This window comes from Cololabis saira, chromosome 6, assembly GCF_033807715.1.
Source record: "Cololabis saira isolate AMF1-May2022 chromosome 6, fColSai1.1, whole genome shotgun sequence".
Lineage (NCBI taxonomy): Eukaryota > Metazoa > Chordata > Actinopteri > Beloniformes > Belonidae > Cololabis > Cololabis saira.
The window spans coordinates 30,877,855-30,899,265 of NC_084592.1; the positions used below are offsets into that span (position 1 = coordinate 30,877,855).

At 39.5% G+C, this 21,411-nt stretch overlaps 1 protein-coding gene across 1 annotated transcript; it reads right to left on the reverse strand.

Moving 5' to 3' along the window:
* Window positions 1-3,460: 3,460 nt before the first annotated feature.
* On the reverse strand, window positions 3,461-19,808 carry LOC133446121 (lactase/phlorizin hydrolase-like). Its single transcript, XM_061723934.1, has 17 exons — window positions 19,172-19,808; window positions 17,100-17,170; window positions 16,065-16,142; window positions 15,880-15,973; window positions 15,390-15,474; window positions 13,078-13,756; window positions 12,334-12,982; window positions 9,524-11,074; window positions 9,172-9,440; window positions 8,725-9,015; window positions 8,440-8,638; window positions 8,057-8,259; window positions 7,870-7,976; window positions 7,528-7,659; window positions 7,116-7,339; window positions 6,773-7,009; window positions 3,461-4,345 (listed from the first exon to the last, which is right to left on the reverse strand). The coding sequence occupies exons 1-17, from the start codon at window positions 19,791-19,793 to the stop codon at window positions 4,134-4,136; spliced, it is 5,703 nt and encodes a 1,900-aa protein (XP_061579918.1). The 5' UTR covers window positions 19,794-19,808; the 3' UTR covers window positions 3,461-4,133.
* Window positions 19,809-21,411: the final 1,603 nt, after the last annotated feature.

Genomic DNA, 21,411 nt, shown 5'->3' on the forward strand with positions numbered 1-21,411 from the left:
TTTTTTTTTTTAATTTTCTTTATTATTATTATCCTCACATCTTACATTACACAGCTGATGTACAATTGGTTTACAATTTTGTCAGGGAGAAAGAAAAACATCAGCATGTCAAAACATAGCTGTTGCCCTATAGTTGCGTAATGTTGAAAGAAACAAAACCTGCGTATATTTATATTTTTTAAGGTAAAACGAACAAACAGAACTAACCAAAGACAAACATACACACACACACAAAAAAAAAAAAAAAAAAAAGGGAGCAATGATGAATCAAAACGGAATGTATGGGCTTGTAACAGCGACTTAATTCAGTTGCAGGGAGACCAAACTACGATATTATAAGGGTTTGGATACACACCCACATAAAATTATGCACGTATAAAACGCATGAAACCTGGCAGTCCATCAAACCAACAGCGAAATGATCGAGAAAGTAAGTGAGTGGAGACAAGTAATTCAGTTTCTAGATAATTGTGACTTTTGAATATAGGAGACCCATTTTGACCATGACCTTGTAAATGTATCCATTTGTAGCCGAAGTGAGAAAGTAATCCTTTCCATTTTATATATTTCGTTGACAATATCAGTCCATTCCTCCATTGTGGGGGGGTCGGGATGCAGCCAGTGACGTGTGATGGTTTTCTTGCCAGCAGAAATCAGAGCACCAAATAGATATTTGCTGAGATGTCCTGTGAGAAAACCAGTTTCTCCCAGTATAAAAGTTTTGAAATGATATGGAAAGAATCATGCTCTTAAACAGTAAAAAATAAACTTATCTCTTGTAGATGAATGTTTCAAACATTGTCATGTACAAAACATCAAATTTCTCATACCTCTTGCAAACAATAAATTTCAATGGTGACGTGACTGAAATAATGGACTTGAACATAATTATGTCGGTTATAGCTTGTGAATGTCGGTCTTGATTAGTTTTTGGTTAAATGCCCAGCCCTACACACTCCCCACTATAAAGCCATGCTGTCACTGTAAAATCTAACTATTTTCAGATCAAATCTGTCCAGGTGAAGGTAACGCACAAGTACTCTTCTCATTGGTTAAAACCCCACGCCTACTGGACCCTCATTTCTACCTTACAGAATATTGTACTTAAATTTTGGAACTTCTTAATGCAAATAATCAGAATCAGCTTTATTGGCCAAGTTTGAACATGCCAGGCAGGGCATGATTGACAGTATTTATTCATCAGAAGTTAGTTTAGAGTTCATGCACTTAACCTCCCCCACATGTTCAAACATCCTTTTCGGAGGAAGCTTCAAGGGCCAGCTGCAGTCCATTTCCTGTGTAATTCAAGTCAAATGAAGCAGATAAAAGGGGTGGAGTTGATGTACGGTATTGAGCTGATATTTGGCAGTTCTTTGACTGGAGATACTAATATGAAGTTGAAAGAGATCTCAAATCAAGTGAAAGAGCCCGTCATTGGGCTGAAAAATTTACAAAAACATAACAAGAGTTATCTTTGGGAAAATAAATAGTTTTTGATTCAAGCAATATCAGAATCCCTGGAATCCCTGTAAGACAATTGAAGACAATTAAATTGGGTGATTGCAAATGAAGTAAAAAAAAAAAAAACCCTTCACAACAGCAACAGAGGCCAAGAATACTCTGCACAAGGTAGGTTTATCTTTGTCAAAATCTACAAACGAGACGCCTTCAGGAATGTAAATACAGAGGGTTTACAACGAGGATTAAACCACTGATAACGTTCAAGAGCATGAAAGGTGGAATAGACTGTCATCTGGAAAAAGCCTCTCATGCTCTGGAATCAGATTCTTGGGACAGACGAAACCAAGCACAATGGAAAGAGATAACTATGCAGAGGTAAAGGAACAGCTCATGGTCCAAAGCCCAACACATCCGGTATGACACATTTCTGTGTGCACTCAGATGCTCTCTGTACATCTACAGAGAAACAGTGGTTTTCCCTTTACTCTTCCATCTGCAGTCTCAAAGCAAAGGCTGCGTCTGTAGTGCTGCTTTTTTGGCATGAAACCATACAGCTCCTCATAAATCACTTTTCTCAGCCTCGCTTCCACTACTCTTTTCCGTGTTTTTACGGCGTGGCTCATCGCTTTTTTTAAACATCCATAGTTGCAATTTTTGTAAAGAACTAAAGCAGCAGTTTCCCAGTTTCAAAGTCCAAATTTTCAAGAGTAAAATTATGTTTTCTAGAAGGATTTTAGGCAGCTGCAAAGTTGAGTATTAGTCTGGGATGAAATCCACACAGCTTGAATTAAAGCTCAATAATATCTGCAATGTGTGTGTGCAACTTTTTGTATAAATGGTTAAAACAACCTCTTATTTTGTGTGACCCGTTAGTGCAGTTGATTTAAGCTAGTCCCCATATCTGATAACTTTTCATGTTCCACATTTTAGGGTAATTTCAAGGATTCAAGCTTCTTGGAAAGAAAATCCAGAAATACCCATAAAGCAGTTTTTGGATGAAGGCACATAATTTGTTGCAAAAGAATATTCAACCAGAAGTTACTTTCTCTGCTTTGTTGCTTTACAGGCTGTAACTTCAGCGAGTATGTTTTGAGTCAACACCAAATAGTCCACATTCCTGAAAGGGAAATAAGAGTAGAAAGAGGTTGTGAAAAAAAAAAGAAAGATTGGAAATTGAAATATGCCAAAGGTTACTCCGAAGGAGCTCGGGCCAAACACTTGTCAAAGCTGGGATTTAGTAAAAATTGTTTTAAAAATAAACCCCAACTGTTTAAAAAAAAACAAAAAACATGCAGAGATCTCAAAAATACATTTGGTAGACCTGCCACATGAGTGGATGCAAGTGTTTTAGTCAAATAGGACTTGATTTAAATCTTTTGGCTATTAGTGTAAAACCCCTCATGACATAAATCCATATTATCACCCGGAGCACACTATACCCAAGGGAATCATAGTACTGGCAGCATCACAATGTGGGAATCATTTTTAATCATTAGAACCTGGAAAATTGATCAGAAATGAACGAATAGTGGATTGTTCATTCATTTATTTTCTATGCCTACGATAACAGGGGTGTGCTGGAACCTATTCCAGCTCATTATGGACACACGGCAGGGGTGCATCGCCAATAAGTAAGGTACATACCAGTCCGCCACAGGGCAACATATGTACACAAACAACCATACACACGCACACGCACCAGAGTCATTTAGAATCATCCATTAGTCCTAATGTACATATTGTTGGACTGTGAGAGGAAGCCAAGGTACTTGGAGAAAACCCACGGAAGCAGGAAGCATCTGAGCATCTGTGGTATAACTCAAAGATTGCTGTAGATAAACACAACAAATCTGGTTTGGAAAAAAACAGAATAAAATAGCAAGATCTCAGTACCAAGCTTTTATAAACATACCACAAGTTCCTTGCAGTAGGGATTGTTGGAAAGAGATGAAACATAAAGAAAACATTAAACAGCGAAACAAAAAAACAGTACAACATAAAAAATTCAAAAAGAGGTTTAATATTTTCACAAACCACTATTTCAATGGTGTTCCAAACAAGGTTCAAGATTCATCACTACATTACTAACTATTGTACAATTAGCATTTTCTCTCAATTTCTACCGTGTCAACATGATTAAAACTTGTTAATATAGTTACAAATGATCAAATGAGTTGAATACTGTAACTGTTTTCTTCATTGGTTCATATATTGATAACTTTAAGTGAGAGGCATAGGTGAGTGGTTTTCATCGCCTTTCTGAACAAAAGGCTCCGTTTAGTCCTGCAGTGCTCCCTAGTGGCGTATCTTGCAGATCGCATGAACAGTGGAGACGAATATCCAGGCTCGGCAGCAAGGCTTAGCCTTCCCAAGTTCAAATCCGGTAGGTTACGTTGATAGGATATGATTTGTTATTATCAATCATAATGTCATCAAATGATACTGATGGTATACTTTGAATGCAGTAAAACATTTGACACAGTTTTATCAAAGTAGATTTTTACGGATATTTTTATTATAGTTGCATAAAGAATTTTATCATGTAATGGATTTTTAAAAACTCCAACAGCGGTAACAATGTTGTGAAGATGTTCACCCTGTTTATGGGAGATGGTATTTTGTGAAGGATTTAGAGTCAGCGGGTACAGTTAAATGTTTATGTGCTCATGAAACTAGAATTTTCTCTCCATTTCAACTGTGTCACTATGGTGACTTTTCTTAGAACGCACTCTTTTTGCAATGAAGCAAATAGATAAACAAACTGCTCCGCACGCTGCAACAATCAGCAGAGAAAATGTGGTGTTCAGTCCCGTCTCAGCTTCACTGGTCGACAGCCTCATACCCAGGAACCTCACAGGGTTGTCAGTAACTGGCACACTTGTTCCTGAAGAACAGACAAAGAGTAACATATTTACAGTATGTCCAGTGGAGAAGAGGGGCAGGACAGACACATGATGTCTCTTGGCTGGCGGGGGAACGGCTTGGTATTCCCCCAGAAATGATAGAGGAGGTGGCTGGGAAGAGGGAGGTCCAAAGATCTTTGCTTAAAATATGTGTTTATGACTTAGTTGACCAACCCATATAGTCCTTAATACTAACCATGGAGCTTTGTGCTGCCTTTGTTGATAGCACTTTAAAGGCGGTAGTGGAATATTTTTCAGCAGCTGGCACTAGAGTTACCAGAAGTAAGCCATTTAAGTGTGGTTGGCTTAGTGTGATTGGACATTAATTCTGATTCTGAATTCAGCTGGTGCTAGGGTTGCCACTTTTCAGAAATAGAAATAAGGGACGCCCTGATTTCAGCAGCGCAGGAGCCAAAAAAAAGCCCCAAAACTTCTAAACTGAATAAAAATGTGTTTATTTTATATGAAAAAACTAAATGCTTTGATTTAAAGTTTAAAGTGCTTTAATAGCATTGAACTTGCATGACTGTAGAGACAGCCAACCATACTAGCAACTGAAATATCCTCCTATGCTGTGTACGTCCACATCAGCCCAGATGTATAATATAGCCTACAGGTGAAGAATATGGTGTAAAAGTTAATTTATTTCAATAATTCAACTAGAATATGGTGTAAAAGTTAATTTATTTCAATAATTCAACTAGAATATGGTGTAAAAGTTAACTTATTTCAATAATTCAACTAGAATATGGTGTAAAAGTTAATTTATTTCAATAATTCAACTAGAATATGGTGTAAAAGTTAATTTATTTCAATAATTCAACTAGAATATTGTGTAAAAGTTAACTTATTTCAATAATTCAACTAGAATATGGTGTAAAAGTTAATTTATTTCAATAATTCAACTAGAATATGGTGTAAAGGTTCATTTATTTCAATAATTCAACTAGAATATGGTGTAAAAGTTAATGAAAATACGGTACAAATCGTGTCCTGTATTAGTTCAATATGGGACGCAACATTTTTTTCTCAAATAAAGGACAATTCCGTATTTTACGGGACGGGTGGCAACCCTAGCTGGTGCCCTCTACTTAGCCCTAGTTACAAAGTTTCAACTATGGGGAACGATAGCTGCTTCAGGCTGCTTTGCTAAGCTTTGTCCCACAACCATTCCAGAAAAGTCCAGAACCGGTCACAGAATATCTTAGTATAGTTAACAGCACAAAACGTTAAAAATAAGAATGACCATCCCATCCTCTGTTAGATCATCATGCAAAGCTCAGGAATCAAGTAAAGACATTTCTAAGTAGCTAAAGTGGTGACAGATATAGCCGCATGTCAATCAAAATACCAAACTCTTTGTATACATAGATTTGTAGATGAATATAATTTTACTGGAATTACATTAACAATGATGGTTATTCTGTCCCTGTGTGTGTGCGTTTAAGAGTGATGTGTGTTGTAACCTAAGTTACCTGCGCTATGCATTCATGCAACGCTTGAAGGTTAAACTCAGACCTTACCCAGCAACAAAAGATTGTATTTTCTGATTGGCTGATAGGTTGGTAACTCCAGACAGCTGCGTAGTCTACCTTTGACTCTATTGTAAGATGTGCTGTTCGAGTTACTGTGCGGTGGAGTTAATTCCTCAGCGTGAGAAATGCCATGTGTGGCGTGAGGGCGTGTGAACTTGTTGAAATGCACGAACTTGAGAGCCCTGGTGCTATACTAGAAATTTTCAGTTTAAACCATCTTCACTGATCCGAGAACCGGTGATCAACTGAACCAGCTTAAATGCTAACAAAAACAGCATGAAAGACGCTACAGTCATTCATTGCAATTGTGAGGAAAGGGTCTATCTTGAAATATCAATAGATGTGACATCATGCAGAAATTGCTTACCCCAACTACCAATTATGTAAATTTGTGCTTATCGTGTTACTATAATCAGGGTCATCTTTAAGCTAAACAGTTTAGGTTGATCAAATCCTGGGGAGAAATGTGTCTTTAATTTTTGCCTGACTATCACACCTAGTTGTCTTCGCTACTGAAAAAAATAGCTTTCTTTCTGCATTACTTAAAATTGTAATGAGTTTAGGTGATTTGGTGTAGGTAAAATCAGCTATAGTGCATTGAAACCTATCAATTTGCTGTTATGGTTGATTGCAGACTTGGACAATTTAAGTATCATTTGAATTTAGAGACAGTTAATAAAGAGAAGTGGTGATTTGATTTGATTTGATTTGATTTGATTTGATGTTTAAGACTGTATTATCTGAGATGTTTTCTTGTGAAGTGCTATTGTGGCTGGTTCTAGCCTTATTTTTACTTCTGGTTAAAGTACAGCTAAGTTAGCCACATGCTAACTGATTGTACAACATATCTCTGAGGAAATCTTATTTGTTTACCTTCAGGAGTGGGGTTCACACAATCATTGGGTCCTAATGCAGGGTCAGGGAATCCGTTGCAGTTGATAACGGTAGAGTACAAGGACACAGAGGCTCTGGCAACCCGAGGTAGTTTAGGGTCTGAGCGATTAACATAGAAAAGGCCAAATCTCTCTGCAAATCCAGTGGCCCACTCCAAGTTGTCCATCAGTGACCAAGCTGTGTAGCCACGGATGTCCACGCCATCAAGTAGGTAAGCTGGAAGAAAAAGAAAAAGAAAAGATTTACTTTATCTTTTCTTTGTTTTTCCTTAACTGCCCAGTTTACACCGTAGATACAGTTGATTCAACAATTCCTTCAATACCTTTCAGCACTTGGTTGATGTATTTTTCATAGAAGTAAACTCTGTGTGTATCATTCAGATCAACAGGTCCTCGCTCTGAGACACCATTCTCAGTGATGATGATTGGGGGATTTCCATACTCCTCCTTAATGAAGTTCAGTATTCGGCGCATTCCAAATGGTGTCATCTTCAGCCAGCCAGAACCTGAGTCCAGCCAGGTACGATCAACAACTGTCCCTGCTCCCCTGTCACATTAAAATAATTAAGATTCAAAGTTAAAATCAGGTACATCATGAATAAGGCACAATGTTTGAATCAAATACCATGGAATTCTATGAAAATGTTCCAAAATGCTGTATATTCATGGTGTACAATGCAGAAGTGGCAGAAGATTGATGGATGGATGAATGGATTGGTCATGCTGCTTACTCACCGGTCTGCATCATAATGCTGGAGGTTTCTGTAGTCTACAGGGTATGCCAGAACAGTCGTGTAATGATTGAATCCAAAATAATCATAGGTGCCTTTAATTCTCTTAATCTCATCAGGAGTAAACTCAGGCAGCCTGGAGAATTTAAAGTAACACTTCATTTCAAAATGTAATGTGAACTACAAATAAGTAGAAGCTACAACTGGATGTGTTTAATAAGAAAGGAAGTGTATTATTTATTTATGCAGCTGTACTTTAGACTTATAAAAACAGATCAATTATAACTAAGCTACTTATAAGTCATGAAAGTCGTCCTTCATGTTTTAATGATATATTTTATAATACCGAGATTTGGGTAAACCAGCCGCAAGACTTCGCTCTCGAATGATTGTCTTCATCACATCATTGTAATCACCATTAAATATGGGATGAGCAAACCAGCCAATGTAGAACTGCACAGAGAGCGAGAAACACAACAGCTATCAGTGATATGAACTGACATGTAAAAACAAGGGGCCTTGGCATACAGTACCTGCACCACACGTCTGGCAGCATCAATGTCCTCTTGTTTATAAGGGTTTCTGGGTTCTGACCAGTCAGAGTTAATAGTGATAGAGATCATTCCTTTTTGTTCAGCCCGATATTTGTCATTATAGAGGTGCCAGACTTCAGCATGAGCTTTAAGGAGGTTGTGACCAACAATATAAGGTAAGGTGCCTGGTTGCAAACTGATCCCTGTAAAAACACATGGTATAAAAGACATTCATGTAGCAAGTATGTTTTTTGTTAATTTGTTTTGTAAGTCTCGTCGAAAAATTTTTAAATTTTTTTTAAACACAAATCCATAACCTGGCCACAACTTTGATTTCCTGACATTGCCAGCATTCAAACTTACAGAACATCCCACATACACACCTGGGGCAGCTACTCCATAGCCATGGCCTACCATGGCTATATTGTATGGCTCATTGATGGTGATCCAAAATTTCACTTTTTGGCCAAAACGACTAAAGATGACATCAGCATATTCCCTGAATTTGTCAACAATAGTCTCATTCTTCCAGCCTCCATTATCCTGCAGAGCTTGAGGAAGGTCCCAATGGTACATAGTGACCTGATACAAAAGGAAAACAGTTAAGGTTTACAAAATTTGACAAGTAAATATGATATTTTTTAAAAGCAAAGAATAGTTATACTTACATGAGGCTCGATGTTTGCAGCAAGCAGAGCATCCACCAGTCTGTGGTAGTACCTTAGTCCAGCCTCATTAATGTAACTGGTGGTACCATCAGGAAGCACTCGCGTCCACGATATGGAGAAACGATAGTGGGTCACCTTAAGCTGTTTCAGCATAGCTACATCCTCATCTACTTTATTGTAACTGTCACAAGCTATATCCCCATTATCATCATCAGAGATTTTGAGGGGAGTGTGAGCAAAGGTATCCCAGATGCTGAGACCTTTCCCATCTGCTCTCCATCCCCCTTCAATCTAGAAACAGTAAATGAAGAACAATAAAAAAGATGACATATCTATATCAATGACATATCTCCTTATCTGGTTTTATTATTATTATTATTATTATTATTATTATTATTATTATTATTATTATTATTATTATTAATGATCAGTTATGTTTGGATTTACCTGGTATGATGCTGTTGCAGTACTCCAAATGAACTCCTTTTGGAAGTGTCCATACAACATCTTCTCATCTTCTGTTATGGGGAAACCATTATCCTTCATGACTTGGTAGTAAAAATGAGCAGAATACTTGGGTGTTCTTGGTCGGTTTGGGTTAGTGAAGTCCACATGGTGCAGGCCAAACCCAACTTTGTTGCCATTTAACCACTCAAAAGAATCCATGAGAGATGTAGCTATGAAGGCTTTTACCTTTGCTCCATCAAGTTCATAGGCTGTCATTTAAACAAACACACATAAATTAATCTTCAAGACTACAATCTTTCACACAAACTATCAGATGTATCTGTTGATGTACCTTTGAGAGCCTCGTCAATATAGGTTTTGTAAAAAAACACTCTGGCAGTGTCATCCAAAGTTGTCTTTACTTCTGTAGCCACTCCGTTCTCAGTGATGTAAATATCAGGATCTCCATATTCCTCCTTGATCCAGTTGAGGAGTCTTCTCAAGCCCCATGCTACAGCTCTTTGGTTTTTGATGGCAGTGGTTGGTGAATCAACTTCGTCAGATTCTGAAAAGTCCCAGTCATATTGATAGGACTTTGGAAAAAGCCGGCCTGTAACATGGCTTACTATCTTTGTGGTGTAATGATTTACGCAGAATATGTCTGCAGTTCCCTTGATGACATTCTTCTCCTCTTCAGTGAAGGAAGGGAGTCTTGACTCTGGAAGACCTTGGAGTTCACTTTTGTTTCCAACTTGCCATTTCATTGCATCTGGATAATCACCATTCTTGAAAATAGGATGAGCAAACCAACCCAGTTGGAACTGCATTGCACGGTCGGCAGCCAAAACCTCCCGGTAAACATTAACGTTCTTAGGTTCAACCCAGTCGGCATTGAGGGCTATGGATACTAGACCACCTTGGGAGTTCCGATAATTGTCATTATATGTATGATAGGCCTTGGCATGAGCTTTTATTAAGTTGTGTGCAACTTTATATGGTGCAGTTCCTGGATTCTTTTTGTCATTTGGTGGCATCTGCCCAAGTCCGTATCCTAACCAAGCAATTGTTTGAGGCTGATTGAAGGTCACCCAGAATTTCACTCTGTTGCCAAAGGTGGCAAAACAGAAGTCACAAAAGTCATTAAAAATATTAATCATCTCTACATTGTCCCAACCACCAATGTTTTGCAAAGCCTGAGGAAGGTCCCAGTGATACAGTGTCACCATAGGGGTTATATTATGTGCCAAGAGGCCATCAATAAGTCTATTGTAATAATCAACACCCTTCTGGTTAAGGGAAGTACGTCTACCATCTGGGAATATCCTGGACCAGGACAAGGAAAACCTGTACGACTTCACCTTTAGAGCTCGCAGCATGTAGAAGTCCTCATCAAGTCTGTTGTAACTGTCACAAGCTATATTTCCATTAGCATTATCAGGAATATTGCCATTTTGAGTGAAGTTATCCCAGATGCTGGGTCCCTTACCATCAGCATTCCAGCCTCCTTCAATCTGGTAAGATGAAGAGGAAACGCCCCAGCTGAATTCTTGTGGGAAAGTGCCGTAGTGGTACATCTTTCTCTCTAATTTTGACTGGTGAGAGAATTTGTCCCAGATTACCTTTGATTTAGATGGAACCTCAGAGGGTGGCAGAGTGGTTAAACGTCGCTTAACTGGTATTTCTAAGCCTTTCAAAGCATAATTTCTGCTTGATAGAAAACCATTTTGCTTGATAAGTTGAGAGAAAAAATATGCAGACAGTTTCGGGGTTCTTGCTCTATTACCATCCTCAAAGTTAACATAATGAAGACCAAATCTTTGGCTGTAGCCTTGCTTTCCCTCAAATCCATCCATGAGTGATTGGACTGTGAATCTCTTCACATCTACTCCATCTGAGATTATTGCTACAAAATGGACACACAAAACAAGACATTCATTTTGATTAATTACCAGTATAATATTATTTCTACATAGCTTAAAGGGAACCCTGGTTATTAAGACTTGTAGTCCCTAATTAGCCACAATTGTTCTCTTATACTAAAATATGTTGTTAGAAACACATAAAATAATCTAATTGCTTTAAAAATCTACAATGTTTATCACATATTTTTACCTGCGGGAGGCGCCATGTTCTACCTGCGCAATGTATTCTGGGGGCGATGACGTACAACGGTGGCTCTGGGCGGATAAGCCGCGTTAGTTTAACTGGGACAGGTATCTAAAACATAGTTGAGCAGCATCTCCCGGCCGTGGAGGCTGACGAGGGAGCCCATAAGACGTCTCGGTTCAGGCAAACTGGATCAAAGTTCTGTGATGCACGGGAGATCTGCAAAAATGATCAATGTCGTGAGCATCTTACCAGTGCATTAGGCTCCTGCGTAGACGGCGTAGCCTACGGCGTAGACGGCGTAGGCTACGGCGTAGACGGCGTAGCCGGGGCTTAGAGCCTGCAGCGCTCCGCTCTCCGCTCTCCGCCACCCGCTCTCCGCTCTGCGCTCTCCGCTCTGGCCGGGATGGAGACGCCGGTGAGCATAGCCCACCCCTGCCCCCCCCTAAAACCGGCTTCGGGTGCTGGGTCCACCGTTTGATGACAGACCAGAGGCTGAGGGGACTGGCCCGGGACTTTGACAAAACGGGAGGCGCAGACTTCGCTTCATATAGGCAAGAACATCTTTATTTAACTTAATGACGCCAGATCTGGCTGGGGTTTTTATTGTAGCATCGGCTATCTGCTAGTTGAAACGTGTGGTCTGTTAGTCTCTGAGTTTTATGGTGTTTTGTAGTTCATGCTGTATGGTGCTGTACTTTTTTTTTTTTTTTTTTTTTACTTTTTTGTCGGTTCGCCGTCACCTTAATGTTCAGCTGTGTTTTGATCTGTGTTTCTGGTGCGCCGTCACCTGTTTAGCTGTGTTTTGATCTGTTTCTGGGTGTCAGAACAGTGTTCGGGGGTTAGCAGGAGCCACCGTGTGACGTCACTACCCAGAATGTAAGCAACAATGGCGACCTACATGTTAAATTATATTTTCAAATTTTATAAAAACGAAGACATCAAAAAGGTTTTTTATATCACATTGTTATAATTGATACCAACATCTATCTTTTAAGACCTACATGTCTTAATAGCCAGGGTTCCTTTTAAAAGAGTTCACTTAAGGACACTAACCTTTTAGGGCTTCATTGATATAGCTCCTCATGTACTCCACTCTGCTGGTGTCGTTTAGGTTATCCCCACTGTACTCTGTTGGCATCCCATTCCCAGTTATGTAGATAGGCACTTTGGTAACATTCAAGTATTCAGTTGAAATGTAGTTTAGAAGCCTTCGCAGTCCCCACGGTAAAGAATAGATCCAGTGAGAGGCTGTCGGAGACCATGTGGGGTCCACATCTGTCTGGAAGTCTCCCACACCTTCAGGACCAGGGTTGCACCCACCTTCACTGCTGTTGACCAAACGGGAAGTATAGTGGTTCAAACCAAAAAAGTCAGCAGTTCCAACTATCCTCTGCTTCTCCTCAGGACTGAAAGCTGGAAGAATTGCTGGCACAGAGTCTGGACACTTATTTCTTTTCTTTTCAATCTGAGTTTTAAGTGCAGCAGGATAATCTCCATCTACAAATATGGGGTGCGCAAACCAGCCCAACATGAATTGCAGGTAGCGATCTGCAGCTGCGACGTCTTCAGATTTGGATGAGTTCATAGGTAATGCCCAGTCAGAATTTAAAGCAATGCCCACTTTCCCTCCCTGTGTCTTCCTGTACTTGTTGTTGTAGACGTGCCAAGCCTCGGCATGGGACTTGATAATATTATGAGTAACCTAGAAATGTAGGAGTAAAAGATAAAGGAAAGTTACTTAGGTAAAAATGAAACAGAATTTTATATTTTTTTCAACTTAGCAACAAGTCTTCTTACCTCATAGGAAGAACTGACATAGTCCTTTACTCCAGGAGGATGCTCGCCGGTGCCATACCCAGCATGGCTCACCACCCAGGGGCTACTGAATGTGTTCCAGGTTTTGACCCTGTCCCCAAACCTGGCAAAGCAAAAGTCTGCATAGTCTTTGAAATGTTCCACAATGGAAGTGTTGGTCCATCCACCGTCATTTTGGAGAGCTTGGGGCAGATCCCAGTGGTAGAGAGTGATAACAGGTTGTATGCCAGAGTCAATGAGACTATTGATCAGCTTGTCATAGTAGACAGCACCTTTCTCTGATTGACTGTCTCTGTGACCTGAGGGAAACATACGAGCCCAGGAGATGGAAAACTGGTAGGTGCTGACTTGAAGTCCTCTCAGAAGGTAGACATCGTAATCCACCTTGTTGTAACTATCACAAGCAAGATCAGCTGTTTGATTTGCAAAGGCTAAGCCTTCATGACCAAAGCGATCCCAAATGGTCTCTCCTTTCATGCCCTCCGTCCATCCGCCTTCCACCTTGAAAGACTCAGTTGAGGTGGCCCATTTGAAGTCGGAGGGGAAAGATTCTGTGAGGAAACGATCCCGCTCTGTTGTGGTTTGGTCCTCAAACTTATCCCAGACATTCTGATAGCTGTTCTTGAAAGCTGTCATGCTGATGTAATCTGGACTACCATGGCTTTTGAAAAAGGACAAGACAATGTTAACATTGATGAATAAATACTGACAGTCAGTGGTTGATTGTTTTTTTTTATTGATATCTTTTATTTCGAACATAAGCACAAAAAATTTAAATAAAACACCAGAATTAATTAAATAAAAAAGAACAATAATAATCACTAAATATTAAATGTACCATCGTAAACAAAGTAGATGAGAATTCATAAATATGCTCGAAAAAGGAGTAGGAAGAAGTAAAAAACTCCTACCCCTTGAACTGACTACTACTATTTTTTTTCAGTTGGACCCTTGTTTTTAAATATTAAATAACGTGTGTGCGATACTAGCTTCATTTCCATTACCCATAGATTTTTGCAAAACCTAAATGTTGCAAAGATAATACTGTAATGGAAACGTGCCTAATTTGAAAAAAACTGCCTAAAATATTTCAATAACTTTTTTACACTTTCACAAATGGATTATTCAGACATGTCAATCATCAATCATGTCAATATTCCATAATTAAAAAAAAAAAAGTTATTGTGTCGGGGTAGCCAGACACCCCCCAAATACGCCACTGCTCAACAGTGGTGGCGGCAATCGCAATAATTTGTTAAAGACTATTCTTTTTTTGTCCATCATCTTAAGAGTCAAGAACTTTTTTTCATTGTTTTGAAGAACAGTCTCAAAGGAGGAGATACGGTAAGTTACGGAGTTACGGAGCGAGAACTAGGAAACTTACGCTCATACTGAGAAAAACACTGTTCACCGGAAACACCTATCCCTGCAGTGGTACCTTTATTGCTGTCTCAGTTTCGCTTTTCTTTTGCAAAGAAATGTAATGGAAATGCGAGTACTGGCAAGTTCATTATAATTTTTTTTTAAACATTCATGTTATATCAGAAATGGTCTTAATTCTTTGAATAAAAATCCTGGTTTTGCAAAATATTAGTCTAACTATCAAAAATGTCTATCTATTTTATATTTTCACAAGTAGAATAAATGTTTCACAAATCAGAAACTGTGTTAAATTTATTCTTTATTATTTAAGAAATAATCCAATCCAGGGTTTGGTAGTTTTAAACCAGTCTGGTTTTCAGACTGGACCTGGTCTAACGCCTCATTGTTCTAAAGTGCAGTAGAATGGTCCTTTATCCTTTTGGTGAATCAGAAACTCACTTCATTGCTTTCCTGCTCCTCTTCAAAACTCACCAAAGAAAGACATTCATTACAGTCTTGGTGTTGTTACTCATTTCATCACCTCTTTTCAATGTCACACATACATTGCATCACATTGTACATCTTACAACTGCTCTTTAAACTGATTGAGACTGACGTGTGACAAGATCTCTGTCACTCAAAAATATTATATAGGTTCACCTCTGTAGAATACTGATCAGAGTTCTAAGCAGAGCTCAGATAGGTAAGTTAAGTTGGTCGTATCCGATATTTGACTGCCGTAGAAAAACTATAAAGGAGTTGAACTGTTGTAGATGTTAAAAATATATATCTTATAATTATTCAGAACTGAGAATCATGAGAAACGTTTAGTGTGGATGTAGATGGGATTCATGATGCAGGGGCTCAGTCCCCGGACAGCCCAACTTAACCCCCGCTGACAATACATATGAATCTGTGACATCAGTTCTTACCTGATTGGAGCATCCTTCATGTCCAGCTTGCCTAATACGTCCTTCATGTCAAATCCCACAATATTTAAGGCATTGTTCTGTAGGACTGTGATAAGTTGAAGACACATACATTTCTGAGACTGTTTAATAACTTTCCAATCCTCTAGCTTTACACTGTACTGTAACAAGAAATGCACAGATCCCTCGCAATCTTTTTTTGAGGAAGTCTGTTTTTAAACATGTCATTTACTGTCTCATACTTTTGTACACAAAGTGGAGATTTTCTTCTCCTCTTCAACTCTTTTTGTCCCCTGTTTTGATTTTACGCCTTGTTTCCACTTGCTTCTGTGCACTCATTCCACTCATTTCAGTGGGGAACTGCAATCTCTGACACAGTTGCAAAATTCCTCCTTCCCATTGTAATAGCTTGATACTATGCAATAAATCTCCAAGAAGCTGGTTTTATAGATAATTTCATTACAAACATCATGTGTGCTATACTGGTACTTACCATGCAGTAAATCTCCAAGAAGCTGGTGCTGACTGTGGGAACAATTATGATCATTTATGTTGTACATGAGGATGGGTAAGTTCCCACTGGATATCTACAACACAATAACATACATGTGCTTGAATTATACTCATAATGTGAAAAGCAGAACAAAAAAAACTCACACACTATAGCATTAACTGTACCTGCAAGGTGCTCAACTCCTGGACAAAGTTTCCAGTTGAGGCACAGTTATATTCAAAGTGTACTGCCAAGAAATCCACCTTGTCGGAAGGAGAGAAACAGCACAGAATGACATCATACTCATGCCTCTGAGCGAAAACTAAACATTGCTGGCACTGAAATGAATTCCTTGAATTTAGATTATAGAAAGCGTGTGGCAGAGTGCCCAGGGAGTGGGGACACGAGGAGTGAGTTAAAAAATGGAGTGGTACAGGACATGCCTAAGGGCAGCAGGACAGAAGTGAGGTGTGTAGTAGGCGTAACAGAGGGGTTTCAGGTGGATGTGAGACTTCATCAAGGATGAGATGAAGTCAGGCAGGATTCTCCATGGTCTATGATGTTTAAAGATGACTTTGAGATCTGTAGTGAGAGTAGGGAGCTGGTGAAAGAAAACTGGAGAGAAGGAGATATGCACAACAGATGAGAGGAATGAATGTCAGTTGCAGGAAGGCAGAAAATATGTGTGTACATGAAAGGGAAGCAGGTGGAACAGTAAAGATGCAAAGAGAAGGGGTAAAGAGGGTGCAGGAATTTAATTTCTAGATCTCAGCTGTGCAGAGCAATGGTGAGTGTGGAACAGAGATGATGAAGACAGTGTCAGCAGGATGGAGTGATAGTAGAGTAGCATGAGAGTGAATGAAAAGCTTACAGGACAGTAGTGAGAGCAGCCCCTCTGTAGGGCTTGGAGACGGACAGGAAAAGGATCTGGAGGCGGCAAAGTTGAAGATATTAAGATTTTTTTTACCCATCACTGCCCCAGCAGCGTACAAAAAAATGTTGAGCCATCTCTACTTTTAATAACAAAGAGACAATAAAACAAACGAAGCTAAGCACACACGACCTCCTTGACAGGAGTTTAAAACATTGCAACATAACCATTAAATACGTCTGAAAGTTTACAACACTGCTTTCAAGTAGGTTTTTTCTTTTTTCCATTTTAAATTTTTATATCAATCAACACATGGATTTATATAGTAAATATGAAATGTTTGGCTTACATTTGTTGAGGCTTTAATATGTGAAAGTATCGTCACATCTGTAGCTTTCAACCCAACTGACAGACGTCTTCCTGCCAAGCATTAAAAACACCTTTGACATGATGTAATCTGGGGAATAGGTGCTTTATATACCATGTCAGGGCAATTTGTCTGCTGGGAATAAAAAAATGCTTATCCGGCACAACTTTACAAGGACGAGATAGCTTTGCTGATCTCACATGGATTGATTATCAACATAGGATTGATAAGATTTAGACATGCAATCTGTTATGAAGAAGTCGGTCAAGGGTTTTCGTATTAGCTGGTCATGACGTAGTTTTCATTTTCACTCATGTCAACAATACACATAGAAATGGTCTTTTACTGAAGAAAACCAGTAGTGCAAGTTCTCCCACTTAAAAATATAAGAGGTATATCTCAACTATGAGAGACAAAATTAAAAAAAAAATCCAGAAAATCACATTGTCTGATTTTTAAAGAATGTATTTGCAAATTATAGTGGAAAATAAGTATTTGTTCAATAACAAAAGTTAATCTCAATACTTGTTATATACCCTTTGTTGGCAATGACAGAGGTCAAATGTTTTCTGTAAGTCTTCACAAGGTTTTCACACACTGTTGCTGGTACTTTGGCCCGTTCCTCCATGCAGATCTCCTCTAGAGCACTGATGTTTTGGGGCTGTCGCTGGGCAACACCGACTTTCAACTCCCTCCAAATATTTTCTATGGGGTTGAGATCCGGAGACTGGCTAGGCCACTCCAGGACCTTGAAATGTTTCTTACGAAGCCACTCCTTCGTTGCCCTGGTGGTGTGTTTGGGATCATTGTCCTGCTGAAAGACCCAGCCACGTTTCATCTTCAATGCCCTTGCTGATGGAAGGAGGTTTTCACTCAAAATCTCACGATACATGGCCCCATTCATTCTTTCCCTGACACGGATCAGCCGTCCTGGTCCCTTGGCAGAAAAACATCCCCAAAGCATGATGTTTCCACCCCCATGCTTCACAGTGTGTATGGTGTTATTTGGATGCAACTCAGCTTTCTTTCTCCTTCAAACACGACAAGTTGTGTTTCTAACAAAAAGTTCTATTTTGGTTTCATCTTACCATATAACATTCTCCCAATCCTCTTCTGCATCATCCAAATGCTCTCTAGGAAACTTCAGACGGGCCTGGAGATGTACTGGCTTCAGCAGGGAGACACGTCTGGCCCTGCAGGATCTGAGTCCCTGGCGGCGTAATGTGTTACTGATGGAACCTTTGTTACTTTGGTCCCAGCTCTCTGCAGGTCATTCACTAGGTCCCCGTGTGGTTCTGGGATCTTTACTCACCGTTCTTGTGATCATTTTTACCCCACGGGGTGAGATCTTGCGTGGAGTCGCAGATGGAGGGAGATTATCAGTGGTCTTGTATGTTTTCCATTTTTCTAATAATTGCTCCCACAGTTGATTTCTTCACACCAAGCTGCTTACCTATTGCAGATTCAGTTTTCCCAAACTGGTGCAGTTCTACAATTTTGTTTCTCACGTCCTTTGACAGCTCTTTGGTCTTGGCCATAGTGGAGTCTGGAGTGTGACTGTTTGAGGTTGTTGACAGGTGTCTTTTATACTGATAACCAGTTAAAACAGGTGCCATTAATACAAGTAACGAGTGGAGGACAGAGGAGCCTCTTAAAGAAGAAGTTACAGGTCTGTGAAAGCCAGACATCTTGCTTGTTTGTAGGTGACCATATACTTATTTTACAGAGGAATTTACCATTTCATTCAGTAAAAATCCTACAATGTGATTTCCTGGATTCTTTCCACCCTGTCCTCCACCTTTCTGTCTCTCGTAGTTGAAATGAACCTATGATGAAAATAACAGGCCTCTCTCATCTTTTTGAGTGGGAGAACTTGCACAATTGGTGGCTGACTAAATACATACATATATATATATATATATATATATATATATATATATATATATATATATATATATATATATATATATATATATATATATATATATATACATACATAAAATCAGAAAATCTATTAAAAAGTACAAACAAGTAAGCAAATAGTTTTCTTTCACCTTTGTCAGGAAAGTGTTGATGGTAGATCCGGTGAAGGTTCTTGTTGAGCTGGAGGATGTTTTGCAGAAGACGGGGAGCATCGGCAGGCTCCCCATCAAGCCAAATGTCATCCAGGTGACTCAGTGTCACCCATGTCTGTGCCAGTGCTCCAAACTCCTGGAAGGAAAACTCAGCATACTGCTGAAACACCTTTACAAGCTCCTGACTCTCCCAGCCTCCATACCGTGATCTCAGAGAGTCTGAAACTGCTGATCTGTGGAGGATGATAAGAGGCTGAAGGCCCACGTGCAGCAGCTGCTCCAGCAGGGTCCGGTAACACCTCACCACATCCTGTTGGGGTTGACTGGAGACGCCCATGGGAAGAAGTTGAGTCCATGACAGTGGCACTTTGAAATGGGTCACCCCTCTGCTCTGGAGGTACTCAAAGTACTGTTTAGAGCCAGAAGGTATAGGACGACTGCAGTCAAAGGCATCACTCCCCCCTCTGCCTGTGCCTGGTGACACCTGCTCTATCAGAGGACCTGCAAGAAGCATAAAATCCTCCTGTCCATTAGCCCAGTTGCTCCCACCACCATGTAGACACCAAAGCTGCAGACACACAACCCACAACAGCTTCGTCATTCTGGAAATGGTGAACTGCCGTTATCCACTAATCATGAAGCTCCTTCAAGCAAATATGTTTTCCTTTTATAAGACTGTACCACAATTAAGATCAATATCAAAGCCACTTATTGCAGTGTTTTATTGCAGCCGTGTGATATGATCAGAAAGACTCTGGACTCACATAGCCACCATCCCCATCTCATACTCATGCTTAAGGACTTTGAAATGTGCAAATGCTGTGTGTTCTTCAAGTATGGGACAATTTCTAAAGACTAAATTCAGAGAAGCCAAACATAAACTATGTACATGCACGTAAACACACAAATAACTACAATTTATTCTTTCTCTATTCAACACACCCATTAAACATTCATAGTGCTGTAGGAATAAATAAGTGAACTGTAGTGGTAAATAGCTAGCTGTTTCAAGGTTTTTCCCTATGGCTGCACAAAATTCCTCTTTACTGAACGGCTTCAGCTGATTTTGTGAGTTGTCTGGTGTGACTGAACGACTGTCTTGATGTCCTTCACTAGCATCCCTGTGGTGTTAAGGTAGGGGTTCTGGGCGGGCCACTTCGAAAGATTGCATTTCTGTTTCTGGAGTCTTTCCGTGGTGGACAATGGTCATTGTCCTCCTATGTCATCAGCTTCATTTGGTGGACAGCCACCCTGACATTATCCTGCAAATTATTTTGTAAACATGCAAATTAATTTTCTGCTTGATGATGGCATGTTTTCCAGGCCCTAATTCAGCAAAGCTATCCCAATCATAATTCTCCCCCTACCATGCTTTAACATTTGTTGTTCATGTCTTGACATTGGTAAGTTGTGTCCTATTCACATCATACATTGTGCGGATCATTCTTCCTGAACAATTGATCTTTTGTATCATCAGTCCAGAAAACATTTTCCCAATACTGCTTTGGATCACCAAGGGGGCCTGAGGCAACCTCAAGTTTGCAACAGTAACTACACTGTCTCTATCTATAGACAATTTGTCCAACTGTGGACTGACAGATACCTTAACACTTTGTGATTATTTTGCATGACTGTTTTGCAAGTCATGGTTCACATCATCTGCTGCTTCTTATGACCTGTAGACTTGAATTATGTGTATTGTGTATGTTATTAACTGAAGTAGAACTAACCCACAACTCGAAAGTCATTATTTAATTCGACTCCAGGTGTCATTGAATCTACTTACTTCAATAAGCTTTGGTTGAACCATAGTCTGTGGTTTTACTTACTTTTTCCTGCAATGCTGTTAATGTTTATAGTTGTTCCCAAGAGACATGAGGAATTGTAAATGTGTCTAATCAGCTTTTTATCATTGTATATGACAGCTGACATAGTAGTGAACCTGACCTATTATCAGTCTGCATCTAAATAACCACTTTGTCAGCAAATTTGTGATATTTCAAACATCTGATTGGGTAGACTCAAGAAAAACATGATCATTGTATTCAAAGATGTCAGTTAGCAAACTTTCCATGAGAGATGCTCTTAAAGGCTGATGACTGTTTTTAACTTGCAATATTTTTATTTTTTTTTTAGATTTTTTTGGGCACTAGTGGCCCTTTATTCAAAGTGTACAGACAGGAAGGGGGTAGAGAGAGAATGACATGCAGCAAAGGTGC